Source organism: Salmo salar, chromosome ssa10 (genome assembly GCF_905237065.1).
Source record: "Salmo salar chromosome ssa10, Ssal_v3.1, whole genome shotgun sequence".
Classification (NCBI taxonomy): Eukaryota; Metazoa; Chordata; class Actinopteri; order Salmoniformes; family Salmonidae; genus Salmo; species Salmo salar.
Genome location: NC_059451.1, coordinates 112,106,286 through 112,132,506, shown reverse-complemented (window position 1 = coordinate 112,132,506; position 26,221 = coordinate 112,106,286). Strand labels below are relative to the sequence as shown.

General features: G+C 43.4%; 1 protein-coding gene across 2 annotated transcripts in view; it reads left to right on the top strand.

Annotated features, from left to right (window-relative positions):
- Positions 1 to 6,986: 6,986 nt before the first annotated feature.
- LOC106561553 (hepatocyte growth factor receptor-like) overlaps positions 6,987 to 26,221 on the top strand; it is a 97,243-nt gene continuing 78,008 nt past the window's right edge. The window contains exons 1-2 of one of the 2 annotated variants that reach the window (XM_014125645.2): positions 6,987 to 7,008; positions 10,799 to 12,026. In XM_014125645.2, coding sequence (XP_013981120.1) covers positions 10,800 to 12,026 — 1,227 coding nt within the window. In that variant the 5' untranslated portion in view covers positions 6,987 to 7,008; position 10,799. Of the gene's footprint in view, positions 7,009 to 8,008; positions 8,343 to 10,798; positions 12,027 to 26,221 lie in introns of those variants that run through there. The other variant, XM_014125644.2, reaches the window with a different exon arrangement.

The following is a 26,221-nucleotide window of genomic DNA, read 5'->3' as shown; positions in this document are numbered from 1 at the left end:
AGAACACATTTGGTCTGTTCTTTAAAGGTTCCCAGAATGTTTTATTAGGCTGTGGAAACAGTCAGGTGGGGGCATTGGGAACATGACAAAATATATTGTATGCCCCATATCAACAAAAACTGTCCAGTTGTTCGGGTGATTCTGCAATATTTATTTTAGGGTGCAAAAAACATTCACCTGATGTTACAAGAACGTTCCCAGAACACATTTTGTCTGTTCTTTAAAGGTTCCCAGAATATTTATTTTGGTTGTGGTTAACACTGTGGGGATATGACAAGACATAGGCTCCCAATCACTAAAACTTTCTAGTTGTGCCGACATTCAGATAATGTTAGTATCAGGGTGCACAAAACATTCCTTTCATGTTGCTAGAATGTTTACCGAGTTTTCTGAGTTCTTTAAAGGTTCCAATAACATTTAATTTGGTTGTGGGAACAGTGTGGGTACATTACCAGAGATAAGATCCCAAAACACAAAATGTGCTCAGTTGTGATGACATTCATACAATGTTGAAGTTAGGTTGCACAGGACATTCCTATAATGTTGTAAGAATGTTGACAGAACACTTGGTCTAAGTTCTTTAAAGGTTCCCAGAAGATTGAATTAAGTTATGGTTATGGGAGTCTGGTATTTTGCAAGAATATTATTGTGATATACACATAGGTTGCAAAGAACATTCCCACAATGTTGCACAATGTAACACAATTTCCAAATAAATCCGTTTTTATGACGTTCATACCATATTTGTTTTAGGTTCAACATAATATTCCATTGATGTTCACACAATATATATTTTACGTTGTCTTGGAGGTCCTCAGAACATTTCAAGAACATTTAAAAAATGTTACATTTAAGTTTTACCTAATATTACCACATTCTCAGCATGCAAATTTGTAGCTCCTTAAAGCATAAGAAACCAGATTGGAATACATCCCCATCATGGTGCTTTCCATATTTAATGGCAATTCACATGGCATTCTAAAATCATTCATAGGACACTTGAACAGGATTTAATCATCCAAACACAGCAATAGTTGTTGTGACCTCCTGGTCTTTTATTATCTGCACCACCGGGGAAGATCTCTTACATCTTGTTTTTTCACTATATAGCCATGCCAGTATGGCCAGTCAGGAATTCCATGTTTCCTTTTTCGCCTTCTTAGACATAACTAATCCAGGGAAATACTGGTAACTGGGTTATTCACCATCACTTCACCCATCCTCTTTATACAGAGCATTCGGAAAGTATTCTTGGAGTTTGCCAAAAGGCACCTAAAGACTCTCAGACCATGAGAAACAAGATTCTCTGGTCTGATGAAACCAAGATTGAACTCTTTGGCCTGAATGTCAAGCATCATGTCTGGAGGAAACCTGGCACCACCCCTACGATGAAGCATGCTGGTGGCAGCATCATTCTGGGGGGATGTTTTTCAGTGGAAGGGACTGGGAGACTAGTCAGGATAGAGAGAAAGATGAATGGAGTAAAGTACAGAGAGATTGAAAACCTGCTCCAGAGCGCTCAGGACCTCAGATTGGGGCGAAGGTTCACCTTCCAACAGGACAACGGCCCTAAGCACACAGCCAAGACAAAACAGTAGTGGCTTCGGGACAAATCTCTGAATGAGTGGCCCAGCCAGAGCCCGGACTTGAACTCGATCGAACATCTCTGGAGAGACCTGAAAATAGCTGTGCAGTGACGCTCCCCATCCAACCTGACAGAGCTTGAGAGGGTCTGCAGAAAAGAATGGGAGAAACTACCCAAATACAGGTGTGCTAAGCTTGTAGCGTCATATCCATGAAGACTCGAGGCTGTAACTCGCTGGTGAAGGTGCTTCAACAAAGTGCTGAGTAAAGGGTTTGAATACTGATGTCAATTATTTGCAATACATTGTGTGTAGATTGATGAGAGAAAAAAAAACAATTGAATTTTAGAATAAGCCTGTAATGTAACAAAATGTGGAAAAAGTCAATGGGTCTGAATGCTTTCCGAATGCACTAAATATCTGTGCGAAAATTGTTTTGATTTAGAATGGACCATTATCATGCACCTGTTTAGAAACAGGGAAATACATAACAATCTATGCACTTAAATAGCGAATGGAGGACGCTTTTCCTGTGGTTTTCATGCCAGCCAGGTAGGCAATACTCCTGTTGTAAAGAGAAGCAATGTGCTTAATATTAGGAAAGTTGAGAAATAAATATAGTAAGCCTAGCCTATAGAAAGCTGATGGGATCCTCCTCTTTTTAATAGAGGCCACCACTCTGTTTTCTCACGCAATTGCATAGCATATAGAAATGGTGCGCAACATGAGCTCATGGCCTCTCTTGGAGTGTTTGAATAGATTTTAGATTACATTTGTGTTGATGTCAGACTGATTAGAGGGAGAATAGAGTGCTGAGTACCAGGCCGTTAGCAAGTTTTGTAGGGTACTAATGACTATCAGCAGCATCAGAAAACGGTCATGTGGAATTTGACTGCCTTCATGACTTGTGACCGTTGGTGTGGAGGTAATATGGTTACCGTAACAGCCCTATTCTGGAAACTTTAAAGAACTCAGAAAATGCACCCTAAAATAAACATTGTAGAATAATCCGCAGAACTGGACAGTTTTTGTGTTTTGGGAACATGTCTTTTGTGATGTCCCCAAAATTTTTTCACCAGACTGTTCCCACAACTTAATGAATCAATCAAACAATCAATCAAATGTATTTATAATGCCCTTCTTACATCAGCTGATATATCAAAGTGCTGTACAGAAACCCAGCCTAAAACCCCAAACATCAAGCATTGCAGGTGTAGAAGCACAGTGGCTAGGAAGAACTCCCTAGAAAGGCCAGAGCCTAGGAAGAAACCTAGAGAGGAACCAGGCTATGAGGGGTGGCCAGTCCTCTTCTGGCTGTACCGGGTGGAGATTATAACAGAACATGGCCAAGATGTTCAAATGTTCATAGTTGACCAGCAGGGTCAAATAATAATAATCCCAGTGGTTGTCGAGGGTGCAACAGGTCAGCACCTCAGGAGTAAATGTCAGTTGGCTTTTCATAGCCGATCATTCAGAGTATCTCTACCGCTCCTGCTGTCTCTAGAGAGTTGAAAACAGCAGGTCTGGGACAGGTAGCACGTCCGATGAACAGGTCAGGGTTCCATAGCCGCAGGGAGAACAGTTGAAACTGGAGCAGCAGCACGGCCAGGTGGACTGGGGACAGCATGTAGTCATCAGGCCAGGTAGTCCTGAGGCATGGTCCTAGGGCTCAGGTCCTCCAAGAGAGAGAAAGAAAGAAAGAAAGAAAGAAAGAAAGAAAGAAAGAAAGAAAGAAAGAAAGAAAGAAAGAAAGAAAGAAAGAAAGAAAGAAAGAAAGAAAAGAAAGAAAGAAAAAGAGAGAAAGAGAGAGAGAATTAGAGAGAGCATACTTAAATTCACACAGGACACAGGATAAGACAGGAAAAATACTCCAGATATAACAGACAGACCCTAGCCCCCCAACACATAAACTACTGCAGCATAAATACTGGAGGCTGAGACAGGAGGGGTCGGGAGACACTGTGGCCCCGTCTGACGATACCTCCGGAAAGGGCCAAACAGGCAGGATATAACCCCACTCACTTTGTCAAAGCACAGCCTCCACACCACTAGAGGGATATCTTCAACCACCAACTTACCATCCTGAGACAAGGCCGAGTATAGACCACAAAGATCTCCGCCACGGCACAACCCAAGGGGGGGCGCCAACCCGGACAGGAAGATCCCGTCAGTGACTCAACCCACTCAAGTGACGCACCCCTCCTAGGGAACCTTCATTCTGGGAACCTTTAAAGAACAGACAAAATGTGTTCTGGGAACGTTCTTGCAACATCAGGAGAATGTTTTATACAAACATTGTGTAATCATCAGCACGACTGGAGTTTTTGTGTCATGAGAACATTTACCGCAACCTAAGAAATGTTATGGGAACTTTCACAGAACCAATATTGGTTTTCTGGGAAAACATTACTGTTACATTGTGTTATTACCTGGAAACCTAACGAGAACTTTTTGGGGAATGTTCTGTGGTGGTTGAATGTTAGAAGAACATTCCAAGGATATTTCATAGATTTTTTTTAAATTAAATGTAAATATATATGTTATCATCCTAACGTTAGATAAAACCCTAACTAGAACTAAATGGGAATCTTAGCTAATGTTCTGGGAATGTTTCCAGTTTGTCGGACAAGATCTTATTGAGTGACAGTTATTAAAAAAAATTCACAGCTGCAGTTATCTCTCCTATCAACTCCCAGTTTGGGATCTTTTGATTTCCTCTTTTCCTCTGACCACGCTTGTGACGCTACAAACAGACTGTCTCGGAGACGAGTACATTCACCTGACCTTCACTCATCTTGAAACAATGTACTCTTCCTCTGACCTCCATTTTGTGATAGGCTAAGGTCATGTCTCTCTTGTTTGTAAACAGACAAACATTATGGTTTTATGACTTATGATTGGACATGACTCCAGATCACTCCTGCCCTCCATCTTCATCCAAGTCATTGAGGATATGTGGTTGAGTTATTGACTGAGAGGGGACCACTAAATTACTGTTTGTCTGTTTTAGTGAGCAACTCAAGGGATTATCTTAGACTCACACACACACACACACACACCACATGCACATGCACACTCTCTCTCTCCCACACACACACACACACACATATATACACACACACACACCCCATCTGCTGAATGAACCAGCCAGGCCGCGGCTGGGCCATTAATGGCTCAAGCATCAATCAGGGTTTACAGTAGCAGGATGGATCATGGATCTCCCTGGTCAGTAGTTAACCCAGGTTTCTAGTGACCCACCAGGTGATAAATATCCTGACTGGATTTAGTTACTGCTGACGGATGATGTTGTGACCGCTAAATTAAGATTGAGGATATTAGGATTATTACTGCTCTGTTCCACTCTCTCCCTCTTAACAGTGGGGATCTCTTAGCAGCAGGCTAAACCTCTTGCAAAAGGAAACAGCGAGGTGGAGAGCCATGGAGGACACACTATGCAACCAAGGGGACCAAGAGGATTGAGTTAAGTCAAGTAAGTCTCTCTCTCTCCTTATTCTTCCCATGCAATTTTAATTGTTCCCCTCTAATCAGGGACTGATTTAGACCTGGGACACCAGGTGTCGGCAATTAACTATCAGGTAGAACAGAAGACCAGCAGGCTCCGAACCTTGTAGGGTAAGAGTTGAGTGAGTACCCCTGCCCTAGAGCTCAGGGTCATTATACGGGAGGGGACAGTACCTCGTAGGGTAAGAGTTGAGTGAGTACCCCTGCCCTAGAGCTCAGGGTTATTATACAGGAGGGGACAGTACCTCGTAGGGTAAGAGTTGAGTGAGTACCCCTGCCCTAGAGCTCAGGGTTATTATACAGGAGGGGACAGTACCTCGTAGGGTAAGAGTTGAGTGAGTACCCCTGCCCTAGAGCTCAGGGTTATTATACAGGAGGGGACAGTACCTCGTAGGGTAAGAGTTGAGTGAGTACCCCTGCCCTAGAGCTCAGGGTTATTATACAGGAGGGGACAGTACCTCGTAGGGTAAGAGTTGAGTGTTCCCTGCCCTAGAGCTCATCATTACACAGGAGAGGACAGTACCTCGTAGGGTAAGAGTTGAGTGAGTACCCCTGCCCTAGAGCTCAGGGTTATTATACAGGAGGGGACAGTACCTCGTAGGGTAAGAGTTGAGTGAGTACCCCTGCCCTAGAGCTCAGGGTCATTATACAGGAGGGGACAGTACCTCGTAGGGTAAGAGTTGAGTGTGTACCCCTGCCCTAGAGCTCAGGGTCATTACACAGGAGAGGACAGTACCTCGTAGTTCATACTCTCTACCAGTAGATGGCAACAACAGTTATATAACATCTATAGAACAGCCCTTAGCCGTAGTATATTGGCCATATACCACACCCCTCGTGCCTTATTGCTTAATGGAACAGCCATTGCTACATTAGTCCGGGCTATAGTAGGGAGAGATTATATTAATTGACCATAGAATGTTCATGCCATAGGCTACCCATAAAATCTGTGGAAATCTGCTCCTGGCTATACATACTGGCCTATGAGTTATTGTACACAGAAACAACATGGTGTCACAAATATCTTTGTTAATCAGACCTGTGGTATACACCGTTTTTTTTTTTTTTAAGATGTTGATTCAAAGCACAATTGTTAGGCATCTTGCTGCAATAGGATTGATTTTTCTCAACAAAAAGTTTGATGAGGAGACACAGAACAAAAAATGTGTGTGTGAAAATGTTGAGAAAACTCACAATCCCATTGCAGCTGGTTGCCTTACAAATGTATTTTGAATCAACATATTTTGTAGTGTGTGTCATTCTTGTACTGTGTGTCATACGGTGGGGTTGACAGGTTCCACATACCAACCACACAGTAATTGCAGTGTGAAGATGTGAGGTTGACCACCCCAACCACCACCCATCTGACCTTTTCCTCCTCAGCTGCTGTTCAGGGGAAGTGCTCCAGTTTGAATGGAATCCACCGTCAACACAGGAGCCACGGGCCTCCACCGCCACCCTTCAGACACACACACACACACATACACACGCACGCACGCACGCACACGCACACACACACACACACACACACACACACACACACACACACACACACACACACACACACACACACACACACACACACACACATTTCTGTCAGAGCAGACACACACCTTGGTTACTGCATCAGACATACTGTACATACCTTGTGGTACTATAAAACACAGCAAACAGACATGAGACATGCACTATAAAACACACAGAGGAGGAGTAGCAGGATACACTACACTACGTAACTGTTGTTGAAGGAAGAAGAGTAGAGCTTTGATTCCCAGAGACATCAGCATGATGATGTAGGTACAGAACACTCAAATAATAGAATACAACCAGATTATGTGTCTTGTGGCAGATGAATACAACCGCTGCTGCCATGTGGGTTGAAGACCACAGCAGGTTAACTGTGGTAAGTGTGCACATCACCCAAACACATGGCACCTGATTCACATGTTACATTCACCAGTTTACCAGTCACTCGAATGAAGTCATCTGAAGGGCACTACTGTTATTCTCTGTTTCTGTTGTCACTTGTTCCACTTCAGCATCTCCCTTTGAAGTCAAAATAACCTCACAGTCACTGTGGAAAGTGAATAGGATCCTACCTACTTATTACAGCTAACACCAGTGTGCCTTTTCATTTGATTTTAAGCTCTACACACTGTTATCTTGATTTCCAACTCCCTTTCATTCCAATAGCCCGGTTTCAGGAAGTAGGACAAAGGGATTATTGTGCTGCCCACTGTGATTCATAGGTGACACACTCAGTTGGGTGCTCAAAATGTATCTCTTTATTTATGGCTGAGTGAGGCGTTTTAACTTGACAACCAGACTGAGTCAGTGGTCTTTCTTAGGGAGTGGAAATTCAGGTGGAACGTTAAATCATTTTTCTACTCTTCAACAGTTGCTTCAACAGCGATTTACACTGAGTGTACAAAACATTAAGGACACCTACTCTCACCCCGGTTTGTGTCAAGAACTGCTACGCTGCTGGGTTTTTAACGCTCAACAGTTTCATGTGTATCAAGAATGGTCCACCACCCAAAGGACATCCAGACAACTTGACATCCAGACAGCTGTGGGAAGCATTGGAGTCATCATGGGCCAGCATCCCTATGGAATGCTTTCTACTTGTGGAGGCCATGCCAAGACGAATTGAGGCTGTTCTGAGGGGGGGGCAAATCAATATAAGGAAGGTGTTCTTAATTTTTTGTACACACAGTGTATAGGCTATTTTATTGACTTGTTATGACAAAACGTAATTATTAACATACACTGTGGGGACCAAGCTAAAGACTAAACAATAAAATGTAACCGGTGCCATCGATGAAACCCTATGAAACTGACCTGTGTGAACTCCGGCGCCTTACCACCTCTCGCAGCAGAGTAGTCTGTAGAGGAGGAGCGCTACGAGAGCAGACAGAACACGGAGGGGGTTTGAATGCCGGTGTGCGAGACCTACACATCACACTCCTGAGTCACACAGGTCCGCATCTTGTAAAACGGATTGAGAAACGGTCTTCTTGCGTCTGAGTAAAGGACAACCTTTTGTATTCTTTGTAAAAAATAAAGAGAAAAGGGCAGAGTATTCAAAGTCAAACGCGTCTTTTGCGCATCAATTTGTTATTCGGCCGTCAAAAAGTCAAAGCGCACAGTCTCTTGTGAGGAATCCTGAGTTGTGTAGCCTACTATGATTTGAAAGAAGGAGCCCAAACATAACTGAGACCGTTGCCTAACTGACAGGTACGTTCTATTTCTGACTCATTTTAAATGTATACTTGGTTTAATAATGCCTATTTATGTTTGCTTTACTTTGAATTAGCCTACATAGGCCTATTAAAATTAGGCATCGACGAAACGCTCGTCAATACGCTTTTGCTCAGATGCGAATCAGAAAGCTAGCCAATACTGAATACTTTCAATTATTGATTAAATTATATTATTGTCCTAATAGCCTACGTTTTGCAATGATAAGCATACACTAACCAAAATCTCCAGAATAGCCTCACAGAATGTTCCGCGGATTTCTCTCAACAGTTTCTCTCATGAATCATTTCCCTCTCTTTAAATCACGATATATCCTCTAAGATTATGTTTCTCAAATCTGTACTTACTTGTTCCTTGTAATAACACCTCCTATAGCAAATGAATTGTATCGGGACACGGGAGCAGGTGCGTGGTACATACAAAAAAAAGGCTCTTATCTAGAGCGGCATACATTTTCATACTTTTTGTCCTGGTCTCCCGTGGGAATCGCCATGCTCTACCAACTGAGCCACCCGGGGACCAATAATGGTACAATAATATGGAGTCAATGAAATGTGTTTTCGTTCTTCACGCTTACTCATAATTGAAAGTAAAAAACAAACTAGTCATTCCTCTAGTATGTGCACATGCCACTTTGACTCCCATCCATTCTTGAAAATAGTTTTGCATGAAGGGCCCCCATTTCCTCTCTATCACTAGAATTGTATTGGGTCTGTGATGACCCTAAGTGTCCTAAAATAGAGAATCAGAACTCTGGACTGATGGTCAATAATGTTATTACAATCTTATAACGATTTAATGTTTTCGGGAAGTACATCTCATAGAGAAAACCCTTAGGTTCCAGAGGGTTAATCAATGATTTGTTTGCAGTAATCAAGAAAGGCTATGTAACATTATATTGATATAAACATCATTTTCATAGCCTATAATGGCTACATATGTATTGGCTGCTGTGGAATCATCCATTTAAATATGATAGTGAGATTTATGAATTGTCTGGAAATATCAAGTACAAAACTGGCCTATAACAGAGAAACAACAACAATGTATTGTTAAATCAAGAAATATACTCCACTCAGGATATTAGGTAATGATGCTAAGGGGGTCGAGCGTTCTCTCCTTGCTGACCTCTCCTGCTGTTTTTGTTGTCTTCCCACCACTTGTACAAAATGTGCTGATATGGACCAAGCAGGCGAATCCCTACATGCAAATATTCTGATTAACTAGGGTCTGAAATCTCTCTCTTTCTCCTTCTCTCTCTCTCTCTCTCTCTCTCTCTCTCTCTCTCTCTCTCTCTCTTTGATTAACTAGGGTCTGAAATCTCTCTCTTTCTCCTTCTCTCTCTCTCTCTCTCTCTCTCTCTCTCTCTTTTGATTAACTAGGGTCTGAAATCTCTCTCTTTCTCTCTCTCTCTCTCCTCTCTCTCTCTCTCTCTCTCTCTCTCTCTCTCTCTCTCTCTCTCTCTGTCTCTCTCTGATTAACTAGGGTCCGAAATCTCTCTCTTTCTCCTTCTCTCTCTCTCTCTCTCTCTCTCTCTCTCTCTCTCTCTCTCTCTCTCTCTCTCTCTCTTTCTCTGACAGACCTTTAAAGCATTCCCCAGTGGATTGCCATTTAAGTGGCCTGCACTCCAACTATTTATCATTGTGTACAGCGCCCAACTCATAGTCTACCTGACTTGTTTTAATTGGGGTTCTAGCTAGCACTCCTTTGGGGAAGTTTTCTAAACTTAGCTGTGTGGTTGGTTGGTTGCATCGCCCTACAGACCAGAGAGGGTTGCTGTATCCTCTGTGATTCACCCCATTGGGTCGCACTGTGGCCAGAATGGAACCAGACATCTGGAATTTGGAACCACCAAAGTGGTGCTGAGTGTTCCTCGGTCAGCACTGCAGAACACTACTTCAATAAAACTTTATTGTCCATCAGTCAACATGAGTTTCACTGACTGGCTTGTTCACAATAATAGCGAGTCATAGTAGAAGTGCTGATGTGTTTGATATTGAAGTGGGGCTCCATAATGCTCCCAAGTCATATCAGCATTTAGTAACAGTGATTTCACTGACGTGGTGCTGTGGTGGAGTGAGTAGACCACGGCTTTAGACCCTGACACACAGTTCGATTTATGAGCCTGACAAAGCGATAGTGATCCCTCTTGTTTTTCTAATCCCTATTTTTAGCAAGAGAATGCTCCTTTTTCTCCACACCGCTCTGTCTGAACACGTGAGGGAAATCTAGACGCCAACAGTATTATGATTGATGGTGTTTTCTTTGTGTTATTGTTATGAATGTCCCGAATAAGTCACCCCTCATTTTTTTACTTTCCTAACCTTAGTTGAATGAGATCAGAAGTGTCTCTGGATAAGCCTGTCTGCTAATTGACTGAAACATATAGTGTAATGTAACTTCTCTCTTTCTGTGGCTTATGTTTGGAACAGGATGAAGAATATCTGCTTGTTGGACATCGTGATCATCCTCTGGGCTCTGTGCTCCTCAAAGGTGAGAGGTCAATGTGATGAACCGGCCGAGAACTCCAAGCTCAACCTCTCTGTGACCTACAACCTGCCCAGCTTCGAGGCTGACTCCGCCATACAGAACCTGGTCACATTCGAGGGGACGGTTTACGTTGGTGCTGTGAACAGGATCTATGCGCTGTCAGAGAACCTGACCAAGCTATCGGAGTACTGGACAGGGCCAGTGACAGAGGCTGGTGTCGAAAGGCAATGTGGCCCAAGTAGCCAGGATGGAGCTGCTGGCAAGCCCAACGCTGTGTTGGACAACAATAACATGGCCCTGCTGGTGGAGCGTTACTATGACGATGAGCTGTTCAGCTGCAGCTCCGCGGACGCCGGTGTCTGCCGTCGCCACTTGCTGGTGGAGAGAGGGAATGTTTACAAGGAGGTGAACTGTATGTATTCACCCAAGACAGATGATGGAGGACGGCAGGGCTGTCCTGACTGTGTTACCAGCCCCCTGGGGTCCCGTGTGCTCAACATGGTGAGCGGAGGCGTGGTACGGTTCTTCGTAGGGAACTCGGAGATCACTGGAAGTCCGTCCCGCATGACCTCCGGCCCCCAGGCCCAGCAGCCACAGCACCACACCATCTCAGTGCGTCAGATGAAAGAAACCCAAGATGGCTTCCGTTTCTTCTCCGACCAGTCCTACATGGACCTGGCCCCGGGCCTCCGCGGCGATCACCACCTGCGTTACGTCTACTCCTTCCAGAGCGGCAGCCACGCCTACTTCCTCACCGTGCAGCGTGAGGGCCGCAGCTCGCAGGTCTACCACACCCGCATCGTCCGCATGTGCGGCACCGACCCGGAGCTGCGGCGTTATGTGGAGATGCCCTTTGAGTGCATCTTGACGGAGAGGCGGCGGCGGCGGCGCTTGGCCAGCATTGAGGTGTTTAATGTCCTCCAGGCGGCTCATGTGGCCAAGGCGGGCAGCGAGCTGAGGCAGGAAATGGGGCTGAAGGAAGGGGAGGACGTGCTGTTTGCTGCCTTCGCCCGGTCCAAGCCAGACTCCCCGGAACCCACGGCCAGCTCGGCCGTCTGCGTCATCTCACTGGCAGACGTCAACAACTTCTTCAAGGATTTCATCCAGAAGTGCCACACCAAGCAGCCATACCACTTCACGGGCTCCGAGGAGAAACGCTGCTACAATGGGGTAAGAACTGAATAATAATGCACTATGAAAGTTGTGTTATAGAATCAGTACAAATGTGCTTCATCATATTCCGTAAACATGTTTTCCACTGTAATGTAGATGTAGTTAGAGTACTGTTCAAGGGTATTATGGTCATAAGGTTATTTTCAGGATTTAAGAGTTAGGGAATTAGCTCCTGCAGCAACTACTGTATGTAGTTGACTTGAATTAAGCATGGATTAAGGAGAGTTAGTGAGGCACGGTAATTCAGTAAATTCAAGACTGTATCGATGATGAATCATTACGGGACGGAGTCAACTGTCTCCTTCTACCAGACCCTTCCTGTTGCTGTATGTCTATCTCTGCTCCAGAGGTCTTCACTTGGCTTCATGCCTCTCTTCTCCTCTTCTCTGTCTTCTCTTCTCTATCCATCCATCAGCATTGATGGGATCAATCGGTTAAATCATCTGATCAATAGGGACATGAATTGAACTGCTGACGGCCCTTCTAGAGGTCCTGTCAATAGTCCTGTCAATATCTGTAGCAGCACTGAGCAGAGCACCCTCCCATGCCCTGACTTCATTATTACGAGACCTGGGTTCATTGTTAAAACAAACGCTTAATGCATCTTAAAGATTTGAAATAGTATTGGAACCCAGATCTGACTTTACCACATAGACATACAGTAGAGCCGACAACGTCACTACAACATACATAACTCAGGTCCACTCACTCCCTGAGAATGAGGATGTTAATAGTTTTGAATGATTATGTAGCTACAGTAGAGATACAGAGAGATGGGAGGGGAGGGGAGGGGGCTTTAGTTAAGAATGCAGAGGGGAGAAATTGAATCATGGAATGCATTTCTGACTCTCAGCGATCCGTGATGAATCTGTGGTAAAACAACAGGAACTCAGCAGCTGCTGGGAGGAAGATGATACTATACCATGCCAGTGAAGGCTCTCTCTCTCCCTCTCCCTCTCTCTCCCTCTCCCTCTCTCTCCATCTCTCTCTCTCTCTCTCTCCCTCTCCCTCTCTCTCCCTCTCCCTCTCTCTCATCTCTCTCTCTCTCTCTCTCTCTCTCTCTCTCTCTCTCTCTCTCCATCTCTCTCTCTCTCTCTCTCTCTCCTCTCTCCATCTCTCCATCTCTCTCTCTCTCTCTCTCTCTCTCTCTCTCTCCTCTCTCCATCTCTCTCTCTCTCTCTCTCTCTCTCTCTCTCTCTCTCTCTCTCTCTCTCTCTCCTCTCTCCATCTCTCTCTCTCTCTTCTCCATCTCTCTCTCTCTCTCTCTCTCTCTCTCTCTCTCTCTCTCTCCTCTCTCTCTCTCTCTCTCTCTCTCTCTCTCTCTCTCTCTCTCTCTCTCTATCTCTCTCTCTCTCTATATATATATCTCTCTCTATATATATATATCTCTCTCTCTCTCTCTCTCTCTCTCCCTTACTCTCCATCTCTCCCTCTCTCCCTCTCCCTCTCCCTCTCTCTCTCTCCTGTCTCTCTCTCTCTCTCTCTCTCTCTCTCTCCATCTCTCCCTTACTCTCCATCTCTCTCTCTCTCTCTCTCTCTCGCTCTCTCTGTCCCCCTTACTCTCCATCTCTCTCTCTCAAAATATTATTTACACACAAAAAGATGATGGCATGCTAGCTAGGCACAATTTTATCAGACATTATTTTTCACTGACTAATCAGGTGCCTTGAGGTGCAAGAGCCTCTACACTTAGTTATACTGGTGTAATAACTGAATCATACCTTTTAATAATTCCACAGTCAGAATTAAGCAGGTTTTTCAGATTATTTGTTTCAGATATTTTGGTTTCTGTTTTAGACATCGTCATACAGTCTTATTCATATAGTCGATTTTAAATGTAATATGGGGATTTTCTGCAGCCAAAAGAGCTTTTAACAGGTAAATGCTATTAGGGTTTCTCTTTTTATAGATGACTTTAACAGCCATTAAAACATATTCCTTTGTGCTCTCAAGTCAAAACAACAAGTAATATAAATGTTTAACCACCAGACCAACAGGTGTTTTTTAGACTTAAGGAGGGGTTAACTTGGCAGCAATGAGTATGAACGTAGAATAACTGACCAACGGTCTCTTGTCCTGTTTTTGTTTTAAAGCCTGAAGGAGAAGAAGGATCTTATCCTAGTAGTTTTCTAATGGATTTATGGGTCATATTCAGTGGCATATGGCAAGTAGATCCTCTCTTTTATTCCATAGCAAGAGAACCAGATAAGCCAGGCCATAAAACAGTAAAAAGTAAACGCACGAAAGAGTCATGCTTACGCTTTATCATCTGTTTAGCTAAACTGCTGTAGTTCTGAAGAAGACCTGGAATAGGAATGTAAAGGAGGGTTGGAGAAGCGAGCCGATGCAAGAGTATGTTTGATGATTTAAGTGGTGGTTGTCAACTCCACCGAGCCTCTTAACTCCTGGCTACGGACCCATAGGGCTCTGGTCAAAAGTAGTGCCCTATGAAGGGAAAAGAGTGCCATTTGGGACTCAACCCTGGTGTAGGGAGTCAGATATGATAAATGATGTAAAGATAAGTGGCTCTGTCATCTTGTCCATGCATTAGAGGCTAGAGTAAGTCTGTTTTCAGTAGCTGCTCATTGCCTCTCTCACTTCAGGCTTATTATGGTCTGGCTGTTTGTTACTTACCAGAAACACAAACCATCTAGAATACTAATGAAAGAATAAGAACTTGTCCGCTCAATAGACTTATACACACAAACTTCAAGGAGTTTCAAAGTGCTTCTTAAAACTATTGATGGGATTATACATCAGACTTCGGCTTGACAAGGAGTACGGTTACATGCACTCAATAATGTGATTATTATGGATAGTCAGATTAAAATAATAGTTTGATTAAAATGTTTACCTGCTTTGCAAGACACACAATTGCCCAACTAATCCTGTTTACGTGGACACATCTGAAATCAGGCTACCTGATGGCAGTCTGATAAATGCAGAAAATTGGCAATCACAATAAATGTTGTACCACAGCGAACATGCTATTTTTGGGAAGGGTATTTGATTCTGTGTTCGGACATATAGAGTTTGTATGTGAAAACTACTTCTAAGACACATACATTCAGTTGTTCCGAACTCACTTCACTCATGCTAAAGAGGGAGGCTCGCTCGGTTGGTGCTAGCACATGCGTAGATCAAATACACAGCTGGAACGCTGATGAAGGTGTTTACATGTCTTAACAATTTGCAAATTTGCTCAGAAAACCAGGTGTTTTAATTGCCGTATGCTGACTTCGATTTTTTACCTTACGCCGATTTAAGATCAGCAGAGTAAGGCGTTTAAATGACTAATGCCATACTCAGCCTACTGCCATAATCAGTTTAATATCAAATTATTAGTGTGCATATAAACGCACTACTCTTTATTTTAGATTTTTGTACTACACATTTTGCTGAGTAATGGTAATGGAAGCGAGTGACAGATGGTAAGGACTTGGAATGTCACCAATAGACAAAGACAGGGAGGCATCATCACTCAAGTTTAATAACGGATGTAGGTTACATTGCAACTATCATTTCTTAAATATATATATATCGTAATATTAGTATAACTGTAGTATAAATACAATATTAGGCAGGGGGGACACTTGGGTCTTAAAATATACAAACGGGCTTCCCGAGTGGCGCAGTGGTCTAAGGCCCTGCATCGCAGTGCTATCTCTGCAACTAGAGATCCTGGTTCCAGTCCAGGCTCTATTGCAGACGGCCATGACCGGGAGACCCATGGGCCGGCACACAATTGGCCCAGCGTCGTCCGGGTTAGGGGAGGGTTTGGCTGGCAGGGATGTTCTTGTCCCAACGCGCACTAGCGACCCGCCTATGGCGGGCAGGCGCAATGCACGCTGACACAGTCGCCAGGTGTACGGTGTTTCCTCTGACACATTGGTGCGGCTGGCTTCCGGGTTAAGTGGGCATTGTGTCAAGAAGCAATGCGGCATGGCTGGGTTGTGTTTGGAGGTCGCATGGTTCTTGACCTTCGCCTCTCCTGAGTCCGTACGGGAGTTGCAGCGATGGGAGAAGACTGTAACTACCAACTGGATACCATATATATATTTACAAACAAACACATTTAAGGTCAAAATAATTATTATAAACTGGGTGGTTCGAACCCTGTATGAGAGGCATGGTATATCAGAAATAATACATTTTTACTGCTCTAATTATGTTGGTAACCAGTTTAAAATAGCAATAAGGCACCTCGGGGGTTTGTGGTATATGGCCAATATACCACGGCTAAGACCTGTATCCAGGCACTCGGCATTGCGCCGTGCATAAGAACAGTTATATAACATCTATAGAACAGCCCTTAGCCGTGGTATATTGGCCATATACCACACCCCCTCGGGCCTTATTGCTTAATTAGATTACCATTGATTTGTTAAAACCCTCCCGTCGCGGATTGCTTTTAAATTGAATCTGAAGCCTGATTGATAGTATGTGTGTAATATAATTCACAAGGAAGAGGGTTTTGATCGACAGTCATTTTAATTAGCAGTACTGTTTAAGTGAACATGTTTTAAATTGTGGCTTTAAGAAAGTAAACAAAAACTAGTGACATAGAGAGGCATTGATTTTATGTTACTTTGTAAAAAAGAAAGCGTAATAATTTCTGATTATGAAATTAAACAAGGATATATGTCTGTATATACCCAACATCCAACGCATTACATAAGTATAAAAAGTATCCATTTAACAGTTGCGTGAGTGCTACTGCTGCCTTTGAGATGCCACGCACTGCTTCCCACATGCCTGAGCCTGTTCATGCCCTGCCTGAAATGCCTGAACTGCTGCTGTGGCAGAACCAACCCAGGACTGCATCCAAGATGCACCCTTTTCTCTATATAGTGCACTACTTTGGACAGGGACAATAGGGAACAGGGTCCCATTTGGAACATTCCCCAGGAGTGGTTCAGGTCATATCTCATCAGCTGGGAGAGAGGGAGAGGCTCAACATCACTTCACTGGAGAAATTAACTAAATCATAAAAATACAGGAACGTTCCTGCCCTGCTCTGTTTCCATCCCCTTTATAATCTCACAATCTGGGGTTTGATAAGGTAGGGTAGATGTGGATGTATCTGGGGTTTGATAAGGTAGGGTAGATGTGGATGTATCTGGGGTTTGATAAGGTAGGGTAGATGTGGATGTATCTGGGGTTTGATAAGGTAGGGTAGATGTGGATGTATCTGGGGTTTGATAAGGTAGGGTAGATGTGGATGTATCTGGGGTTTGATAAGGTAGGGTAGATGTGGATGTATCTGGGGTTTGATAAGGTAGGGTAGGTGTGGATGTATCTGGGGTTTGATAAGGTAGGGTAGATGTGGATGTATCTGGGGTTTGATAAGGTAGGGTAGATGTGGATGTATCTGGGGTTTGATAAGGTAGGGTAGATGTGGATGTATCTGGGGTTTGATAAGGTAGGGTCGATGTGGATGTATCTGGGGTTTGATAAGGTAGGGTAGATGTGTATGTATCTGGGGTTTGATAAGGTAGGGTAGATGTGGATGTATCTGGGGTTTGATAAGGTAGGGTAGATGTGGATGTATCTGGGGTTTGATAAGGTAGGGTAGATGTGGATGTATCTGGGGTTTGATAAGGTAGGGTAGATGTGGATGTATCTGGGGTTTGATAAGGTAGGGTAGGTGTGGATGTATCTGGGGTTTGATAAGGTAGGGTAGATGTGTATGTATCTGGGGTTTGATAAGGTAGGGTAGGTGTGGATGTATCTGGGGTTTGATAAGGTAGGGTAGATGTGTATGTATCTGGGGTTTGATAAGGTAGGGTAGATGTGTATGTATCTGGGGTTTGATAAGGTAGGGTAAATGTGTATGTATCTGGGGTTTGATAAGGTAGGGTAGATGTGGATGTATCTGGGGTTTGATAAGGTAGGGTAGATGTGGATGTATCTGGGGTTTGATAAGGTAGGGTTGATGTGTATGTATCTGGGGTTTGATAAGGTAGGGTAGGTGTGGATGTATCTGGGGTTTGATAAGGTAGGGTAGATGTGTATGTATCTGGGGTTTGATAAGGTAGGGTAGATGTGTATGTATCTGGGGTTTGATAAGGTAGGGTAAATGTGTATGTATCTGGGGTTTGATAAGGTAGGGTAGATGTGGATGTATCTGGGGTTTGATAAGGTAGGGTAGATGTGGATGTATCTGGGGTTTGATAAGGTAGGGTAGATGTGTATGTATTTGGGGTTTGATAAGGTAGGGTAGGTGTGGATGTATCTGGGGTTTGATAAGGTAGGGTAGATGTGTATGTATCTGGGGTTTGATAAGGTAGGGTAGATGTGTATGTATCTGGGGTTTGATAAGGTAGGGTAGATGTGGATGTATTTGGTGTTTGATAAGGTAGGGTAATTGTGTATGTATTTGGTGTTTGATAAGGTAGGGTAGATGTGTATGTATTTGGTGTTTGATAAGGTAGGGTAGATGTGTATGTATTTGGTGTTTGATAAGGTAGGGTAGATGTGTATGTATCTGGTGTTTGATAAGGTAGGGTAGATGTGTATGTATTTGGTGTTTGATAAGGTAGGGTAGATGTGTATGTATTTGGGGTTTGATAAGGTAGGGTAGATGTGTATGTATCTGGGGTTTGATAAGGTAGGGTAGATGTGTATGTATCTGGGGTTTGATAAGGTAGGGTAGATGTGTATGTATCTGGTGTTTGATAAGGTAGGGTAAATGTGTATCTATCTGGGGTTTGATAAGGTAGGGTAGATGTGTATGTATTTGGTGTTTGATAAGGTAGGGTAGGTGTGTATGTATCTTGAGTTTGATAAGGTAGGGTAGATGTGGATGTATCTGGTGTTTGATAAGGTAGGGTAGATGTGTATGTATCTTGAGTTTGATAAGGTAGGGTAGATGTGGATGTATCTGGTGTTTGATAAGGTAGGGTAGGTGTGTATTTACAGTTTGTGCTTGTGTGTGCTCTGCGTCTATGAGCAATAGTAATCTCTGTATGAGGTTCAGTTCGAGATTTTGTGGTTGTTTTCCCAAAGCTGCATCTGTTTCACCCCCCACCCCCACCCACCACCACTCCCCAGTGGTGCAGTGGTCTAAGGCGCTGCATCTCAGTGCTTGAGGCATCACTACAGACACCCTAGTTTGAATCCAGGCTGTATCACAACCGGCCATGATTGGGAGTCCCATAGGGCGGCGCACAATTGGCCCAGCGTCGTCTGGGTTTGGTCGGTGTAGGCCGTCATTGTAAATACGAATTTGTTCTTAACTGACTTGCCTAGTTAAATAAAGGTTAAATAAAAAAATGACAAACAATAAAATAAACACCCGCACATACACTAGCCTAGCCCATATGGCTGTGTGGTAAGAGCAGGGTGAAAGCTCTCTCAGGCCCCTCCACTCTCTCAGTTCAGTGAGTCGTTCCCAGTATGAGTCCAGCCCAGTACAGTGTGTCATGGGTTGGCCGTGCCCAGACAGGCTCCATGTGTGAGGAGAGGCTGAGCCCCAGCAGCAAGATACCACCAGAGACTGGCTGACTGGCACGCTAGCCACCTGGCATCCAGCTGCTGACTGATTGACTGCCTTCAAAACCTGTCTCTGGAGGAGAATAGAATAGAAACAGAGTAGAAACACTTTGAGACAAGGTCATTGAGACAATATGTATGTATGAAATACAATTAGTCAACTGGTCCATAATGAAGTGGAACAGTTCACTAACTGTGTTTCATACGTACCTATTGTCTCAAATTCATAGTAGGCTAATTTGGAAAGCTTACCTGACGGTACCTGTATTTTGTAGACATAATATTCACTTAGTAGCCTATGACTTAGTATTGACTAACTGCAATATACAGAGAGGAGCAGTGGGTCAATATTCAGAAAAAAAAGTGATTACATAATATTGTCCTTTTGGTCAAGCGATGCTGACATTATCAAACTGGACTTTAATTCTAAATAGTTGAAAACAGATATGTTCAGGAAGCTGTTTATTTAAGGAATTCTCCATGTCTGGTGTGCTTGCTCAGTTACCATCTGCAGGTATTTCCTGGAAATAATCAGGCTGTTTTCTGTGGTAAATGTCTGTTGGTTTTTTGCAATATGTTAATCATTAGCTAGGGGTCTCCATCGTCTGTTCCCTGCGACTTGTTTGGAAAAAACAACATTGCTTAGTGTGTGTGTGTGTGTGCTGCTTGTCTGTTTGTGACGTTGGTGTTGTGTGAACACCTTATCTTCATAACCCAGATAAAGAAAGAGCAGGAACTTGTCAAAACGTCTCCCTCCGCTTGCAACCTGTCTTTCTCCCAGAGGGAAAGCACATACTGGAATTGCCCTAACACCGATCCCTGCTGCGCACCGCTCCTCTTCTTGTCAAGGCTGCGTGGGGCATGTCAACTTCCCTTTTTGCCATACCGCTACAAATGAGATATATTCTCCTCATATCACTTCTTCCTTTTTTCATCTACATATCTAAACAGGGATTTTTCAAACACCTACTTTATGACTTATGATGTATTTACCTATAGCCCCTAAGGCTCCACACTTGTTTAGAGTCAGATGTGAAGCAGAGGAGCTTTGCTCAGTTGAACATAGCTATGAGTCAAGGCCCCAGAACTGTTTCCTTATCAGTCACTCACAATTCCTCCTCCACACATTAATATCCTGCTTTCTGGTGGAATACCTGCTATGCTATGTGGACACACCTGTCTTTCAATCACCCACACCCCCATTTCTGCATGAGAGACCAAACTCAATCTCCTACCCCCCGGCCACAAGCCACCCTCCTGACCAGTGCCCTCACCTCGACCCCTACTCCCTCCCCCAATGCCCTCTCATTTCCTTACTCTCCCTTAAAGCATTGTCTCCCATGCAGTCTGAATTGGCTTCATGAAGGGCCAGGGTTTTTATCACCAAGGTCAGTGGAGTGGTTGAGAGGTAAACGATCTTGTTTGTTAGGCCAGCCGGTGCACCTGGTGGGCACAGGAGCCCAGGCAAGACCACATCATTAACCTCAGCCAGACTTCTATGGACTCTACGGACGTATGGATTGCTGGACTTCACCATTGCAGTCACAGATGTCCATGTATTTGTTCCTCCCTAGCCGCATGCAGCAGATACAGTTAATGTCGGAAGTTTACATACACCTCAGCCAAATACATTTAAACTCAGTTTTTCACAATTCCTGACATTTAATCCCAGTAAAAATTCCCTGTCTTAGGTCAGTTAGGATCACCACTTTATTTTAAGAATGTGAAATGTCAGAATAATAGTAGAGATAATTATTTATTTTAACTTTTATTTCTTTCATCACATTCCCAGCGGGACAGACGTTTACATAGACTCAATTAGTATTTAGTAGCATTGCCTTTAAATTGTTTAACTTGGGCCAAACGTTTCGGGTAGCCTTCCACAAGCTTCCCACAATAAGTTGTCATTCCTCCTGACAGAGCTGGTGTAACTGAGTCAGGTTTGTAGGCCTCCTTGCTCGCACAAGCTTTTTCAGTTCTGCTTACACATTTTCTATAGGCTTGAGGTCAGGGCTTTGTGATGGCCACTCCAATACCTTGACTTTGTTGTCCTTAAGCCATTTTGCCACAACTTTGGAAGTATGGTTGAGGTCATTGTACATTTGGAAGACCCATTTGCGACCAAGCTTTAACTTCCTGACTGATGTCTTGGCATGTCGCTTCAATATATCCACATAAGTTTCCTTTCTCATGATGCCATCTATTTTGTGAAGTGCACCAGTCCCCCCTGCAGCAAAGCACCCCCACAACATGATGCTGCCACCCCCGTGCTTCACGGTTGGGATGGTGTTCTTCGGCTTGCAAGCCACCCCCTTTTTCCTCCAAACACAATGATGGTCATTATGGCCAAACAGTTCTATTTTTGTTTCATCAGACCAGAGGACATTTCTCCAAAAAGTATGATCTTGGTCCCCATTTGTAAGTTGCAAGCCGTAGTTTGGCTTTTTTATGTTGGTTTTGGAGCAGTGGCTTCTTCCTTGCTGAGTGGCCTTTCAGGTTATGTCGATATAGGACTCGTTTTATTGTGGATATAGATACTTTTGTACTTGTTTCCTCCAGCATCTTCACAAGGTCCTTTGCTGTTGTTCTGGGATTGATTTGCACTTTTCGCACCAAAGTACGTTCATCTCTAGGAGACAGAACGCATCTCCTTCCAGAGCGGTATGATGACTGCGTGGTCCCATGGTGTTTATACTTGCGTACTATTGTTTGTACAGATGGACGTGGTACCTTCAGGCGTTTGGAAATTGCTCCCAAGGATGAACCAGACTTGTGGAGGTCTACAATTTTATTTCTGAGGTCTTGGCTGATTTCTTTTGATTTTCCCATGATGTCAAGCAAAGAGGCACTGAGTTTGAAGGTAGGCCTTGAAATACATCCACAGGTAAACCTCCAATTGACTCAAATTATGTCAATTAGCCTATTAGAAGTTTCTAAAGCCATGACATCATTTTCTGGAATTTTCCAAGCTGTTTAAAGGCACAGTCAACTTATTGTATGTAAACTTCTGACCCACTGGAATTGTGATACAGTGGGTCAGTGATATAAGTGAAATAATCTGTCTGTTAACAATTGTTGGAAAAATGACTTGTGTCAGGCACAAAGTAGATGTCCTAACCGAGTTGCCAAAACTATAGTTTGTTAACAAGAAATTTGTGGAGTGGTTGAAAAACGAGTTTTAATGACTCCAACCTAAGTGTATGTAAACTTTCGACTTCAGCTGTACATGACAGAAGTGTCCGCTCGCACCCAGACCTTTGATCTTTCAACTGTGAACTGATTATACATTGGCAAAAGCAATCCTTTAACCAAACTCTCCTTTGAAAGATTTGATAGTTCAGGGTTAGGTTTAGATGAATCTTGAATACATCTGAACCTTGGTTAAGATGACTTGATAAAATGTAAAGTGGATTTTAAGTCATTCCGGGCCAAGACATGCTCTGACTCTGGCCTTTAGCTGAGGCTAAACCCCCAGCCATTCCATTCAGCTATAGTAATCCCCACACAATGGAGCCAAGGGATTGTGTCTGAATGTGTACTCAAGTAATGGAGGGGAGAGAATAGAAAGACACACCTCGCCTGCTGACCTTTCATTCCCCATCCCACCCATGCTTGTGTGGTTTTATCACCCTGTCGCGCTTCCATACAATGCATCACCAAACAGAGAGGAAGGCTATCTAAGTAGTCAATCCCCAGGACACCATTCAGATTGGGACAGGAGGCTTTGAAGGAGGTGGATGAGGACAGGGCAAGCTCACACCTGAGAGAATGGTGTATTTTACGGTCAGAAACCTCGCCCTCTTTCACCAGCTACTAGACTCTGTCAGCTCTGACAAGATTACTTATCTTTATAGTTTAGGGATTGTGTCAAAAAAGATATAAATATATTGTTTTTACAGTTCTCAGAACACACAGAGGCTGATTTATTTAGATTTTTATAGGAAGACAAAATATGTTTTTATAGTGTTTGTTTGTTAACTAACTCATGCAGTTCATTTTTGTTTTTTTCCTACAAGAACAGATTGCTTTTTTGAGCTCATGTGACAGTGAGCCTGATTGACACGGTGATGTTCAGTCATCTTTCATAAGAAGATGCATATATAAACGTAAATGTAAATGTAATATACCCTGGCTACGCTGGCTCTCAATAGGAGAAACCAACCAGATGTATTTAGGTCATGTATTATTCTGACATGAATCCCTGAAGATCTCTGATGTGTGTGTGTCTGTGTGTGTGTCGGTGTGTGTCTGTGTGTGTGCGTGCGTGCGTGTGTGTGCGTATGTGTGTGAAAAATACTGTGAAGAGAGATGCCAACTTCCAGGAGTTTATGAGTGTGAAAAGCAGCAACAATGATGCATTTCTGCACTGCCTACCATTTCTCTGTGGACTGGGGCTATGCCCATTGTCAGTTTTCCTTTTGTTGCATGTTTTTTAGTTTTTTACAGACGTCACCATGTAGTATTTAGCTGGAGCACAAATAGTGCATCAAAAAAATACTAAAGTCCACCACCACCTGCAGGTTGTCTTGAAATACATCAGAATATAATAGGTTTGTGTTGGTTTGTTCCCAGTTTATGTTGATTTTTAAAGCTGCGTTCCAGTTAAACTAACAGTATGTGTCCACTGTGTTTTTTGTGGTTCGGTGACCCCATTTGTATTTCCACAAGGCCTTGACCTTTTTGTTTAAACAAAATGTGTTTTGTGTGTTTTTAGCTTGGGTGTTTATTTGTGTGTGGAGGGGTGTTTTGCATGTTTCTTTGTGTAAGTGTGACTGTGTTTTGAGAGAAATATGAACTTGTATGTGTTAAAAAGCATTTTCCCAAGGGATTGTTTTCCTTTTTGCGTTGCCATGTTCCAAATTGTGAGGCGGTGTTTCTCACCTGTGCTCTCTCTGGCTCTTATTTATTACATTTCCCAGTGTTCATCTCTGATCAGGGCTGGGTGCTAGCTGTTATGAGTATGAACACGCTCCCCTTCTGCCAGTACTAGCTGAGCAACCAGTGACCTAATAGTCATCCAGGGCTGGGCGGGCAGAAGAAGAGCAGAGTGGAGGAGGTCTAGCTAGGGTCAGACCCTGTGTCAATAGAGAAAACAAAATTATATGCACATCCCAAACTTGATAAGATAAACGGTGCAAAAAGAACAAAGAAATTGGCGTGTACACAGACTATTGCTGCTCCCCAGTGCTCCAGTGTTCCTCAGGCCGTATTAACCCTCCACTGATAAGCTATGCTCTCAAACCCAGAGCCCAGATACAGTGTACATTTCCCTGGCCCTGTTTACAACCCTGGGATATCTGGCATCCCATAAACTGCCTGCTGTTGGAACTGCTGTTGGAACCTTGTCTCATATACAGTAAGCTAACGTCGTAAGCTAACGTCTCATTTCGGCTGGCTCCTAGCCGAGCTTGGCTAGGCAAACCAAACAACTTAAAAGAACTTTGCTTGAAAAATGAGAAAAAAACGGCAATAGTACTGTTTGTCCATTGTGAGACGCCGTAGCAAGTATACGCTTCCTCAAAATATGACAGATAAATCCAAGAAATCTGTCATTAGTTTTGAGGTTTTTGCAGAGATCTTATTCATGCAAATTTGTGTTTGGTGCAGTATTTTTCCAGTGAAAAAATGTGCATGAGGACGAGTTGTCTCATTGAATGACGACAGGCACTTCACTGAAGAATCCTTACTGTTAACCAATTGAAGGTGACAGGGCGTAGACTTCGGCTTGCCTCGAGAAATGTTTTTGTGTCCCCAAAGAGCCAACAACGAACAAAAATGTAAAAAAAATTCATGATAATATATGTACGAACTGTTCCAAACTGTTTCAGCTGGGAAACATGTCCGAACTGTTCCAAACTGTTTCAGCTGGGAAACATGTCCGAACTGTTCCAAACTGTTTCAGCTGGGAAACATGTCCGAACTGTTCCAAACTGTTTCAGCTGGGAAACATGTCCGAACTGTTCCAAACTGTTTCAGCTGGGAAACATGTCCGAACTGTTCCAAACTGTTTCAGCTGGGAAACATGTCCTAACTGTTCTAAACTGTTTCAGCTGGGAAACATGTCCTAACTGTTCTAAACTGTTTCAGCTGGGAAACATGTCCGAACTGTTCCAAACGGTTTCAGCTGGGAAACATGTCCGAACTGTTCCAAACTGTTTCAGCTGGGAAACATGTCCGAACTGTTCTAAACTGTTTCAGCTGGGAAACATGTCCTAACTGTTCTAAACTGTTTCAGCTGGGAAACATGTCCTAACTGTTCCAAACTGTTTCAGCTGGGAAACATGTCCGAACTGTTCCAAACTGTTTCAGCTGGGAAACATGTCCTAACTGTTCTAAACTGTTTCAGCTGGGAAACATGTCCTAACTGTTCTAAACTGTTTCAGCTGGGAAACATGTCCTAACTGTTCTAAACTGTTTCAGCTGGGAAACATGTCCGAACTGTCCCAAACTGTTTCAGCTGGGAAACATGTCCAAACTGTAAACTGTTTCAGCTGGGAAACATGTCCGAACTGTTCCAAACTGTTTCAGCTGGGAAACATGTCCTAACTGTAAACTGTTTCAGCTGGGAAACATGTCCGAACTGTTCCAAACTGTTTCAGCTGGGAAACATGTCCGAACTGTTCCAAACTGTTTCAGCTGGGAAACATGTCCTAACTGTAAACTGTTTCAGCTGGGAAACATGTCCGAACTGTAAACTG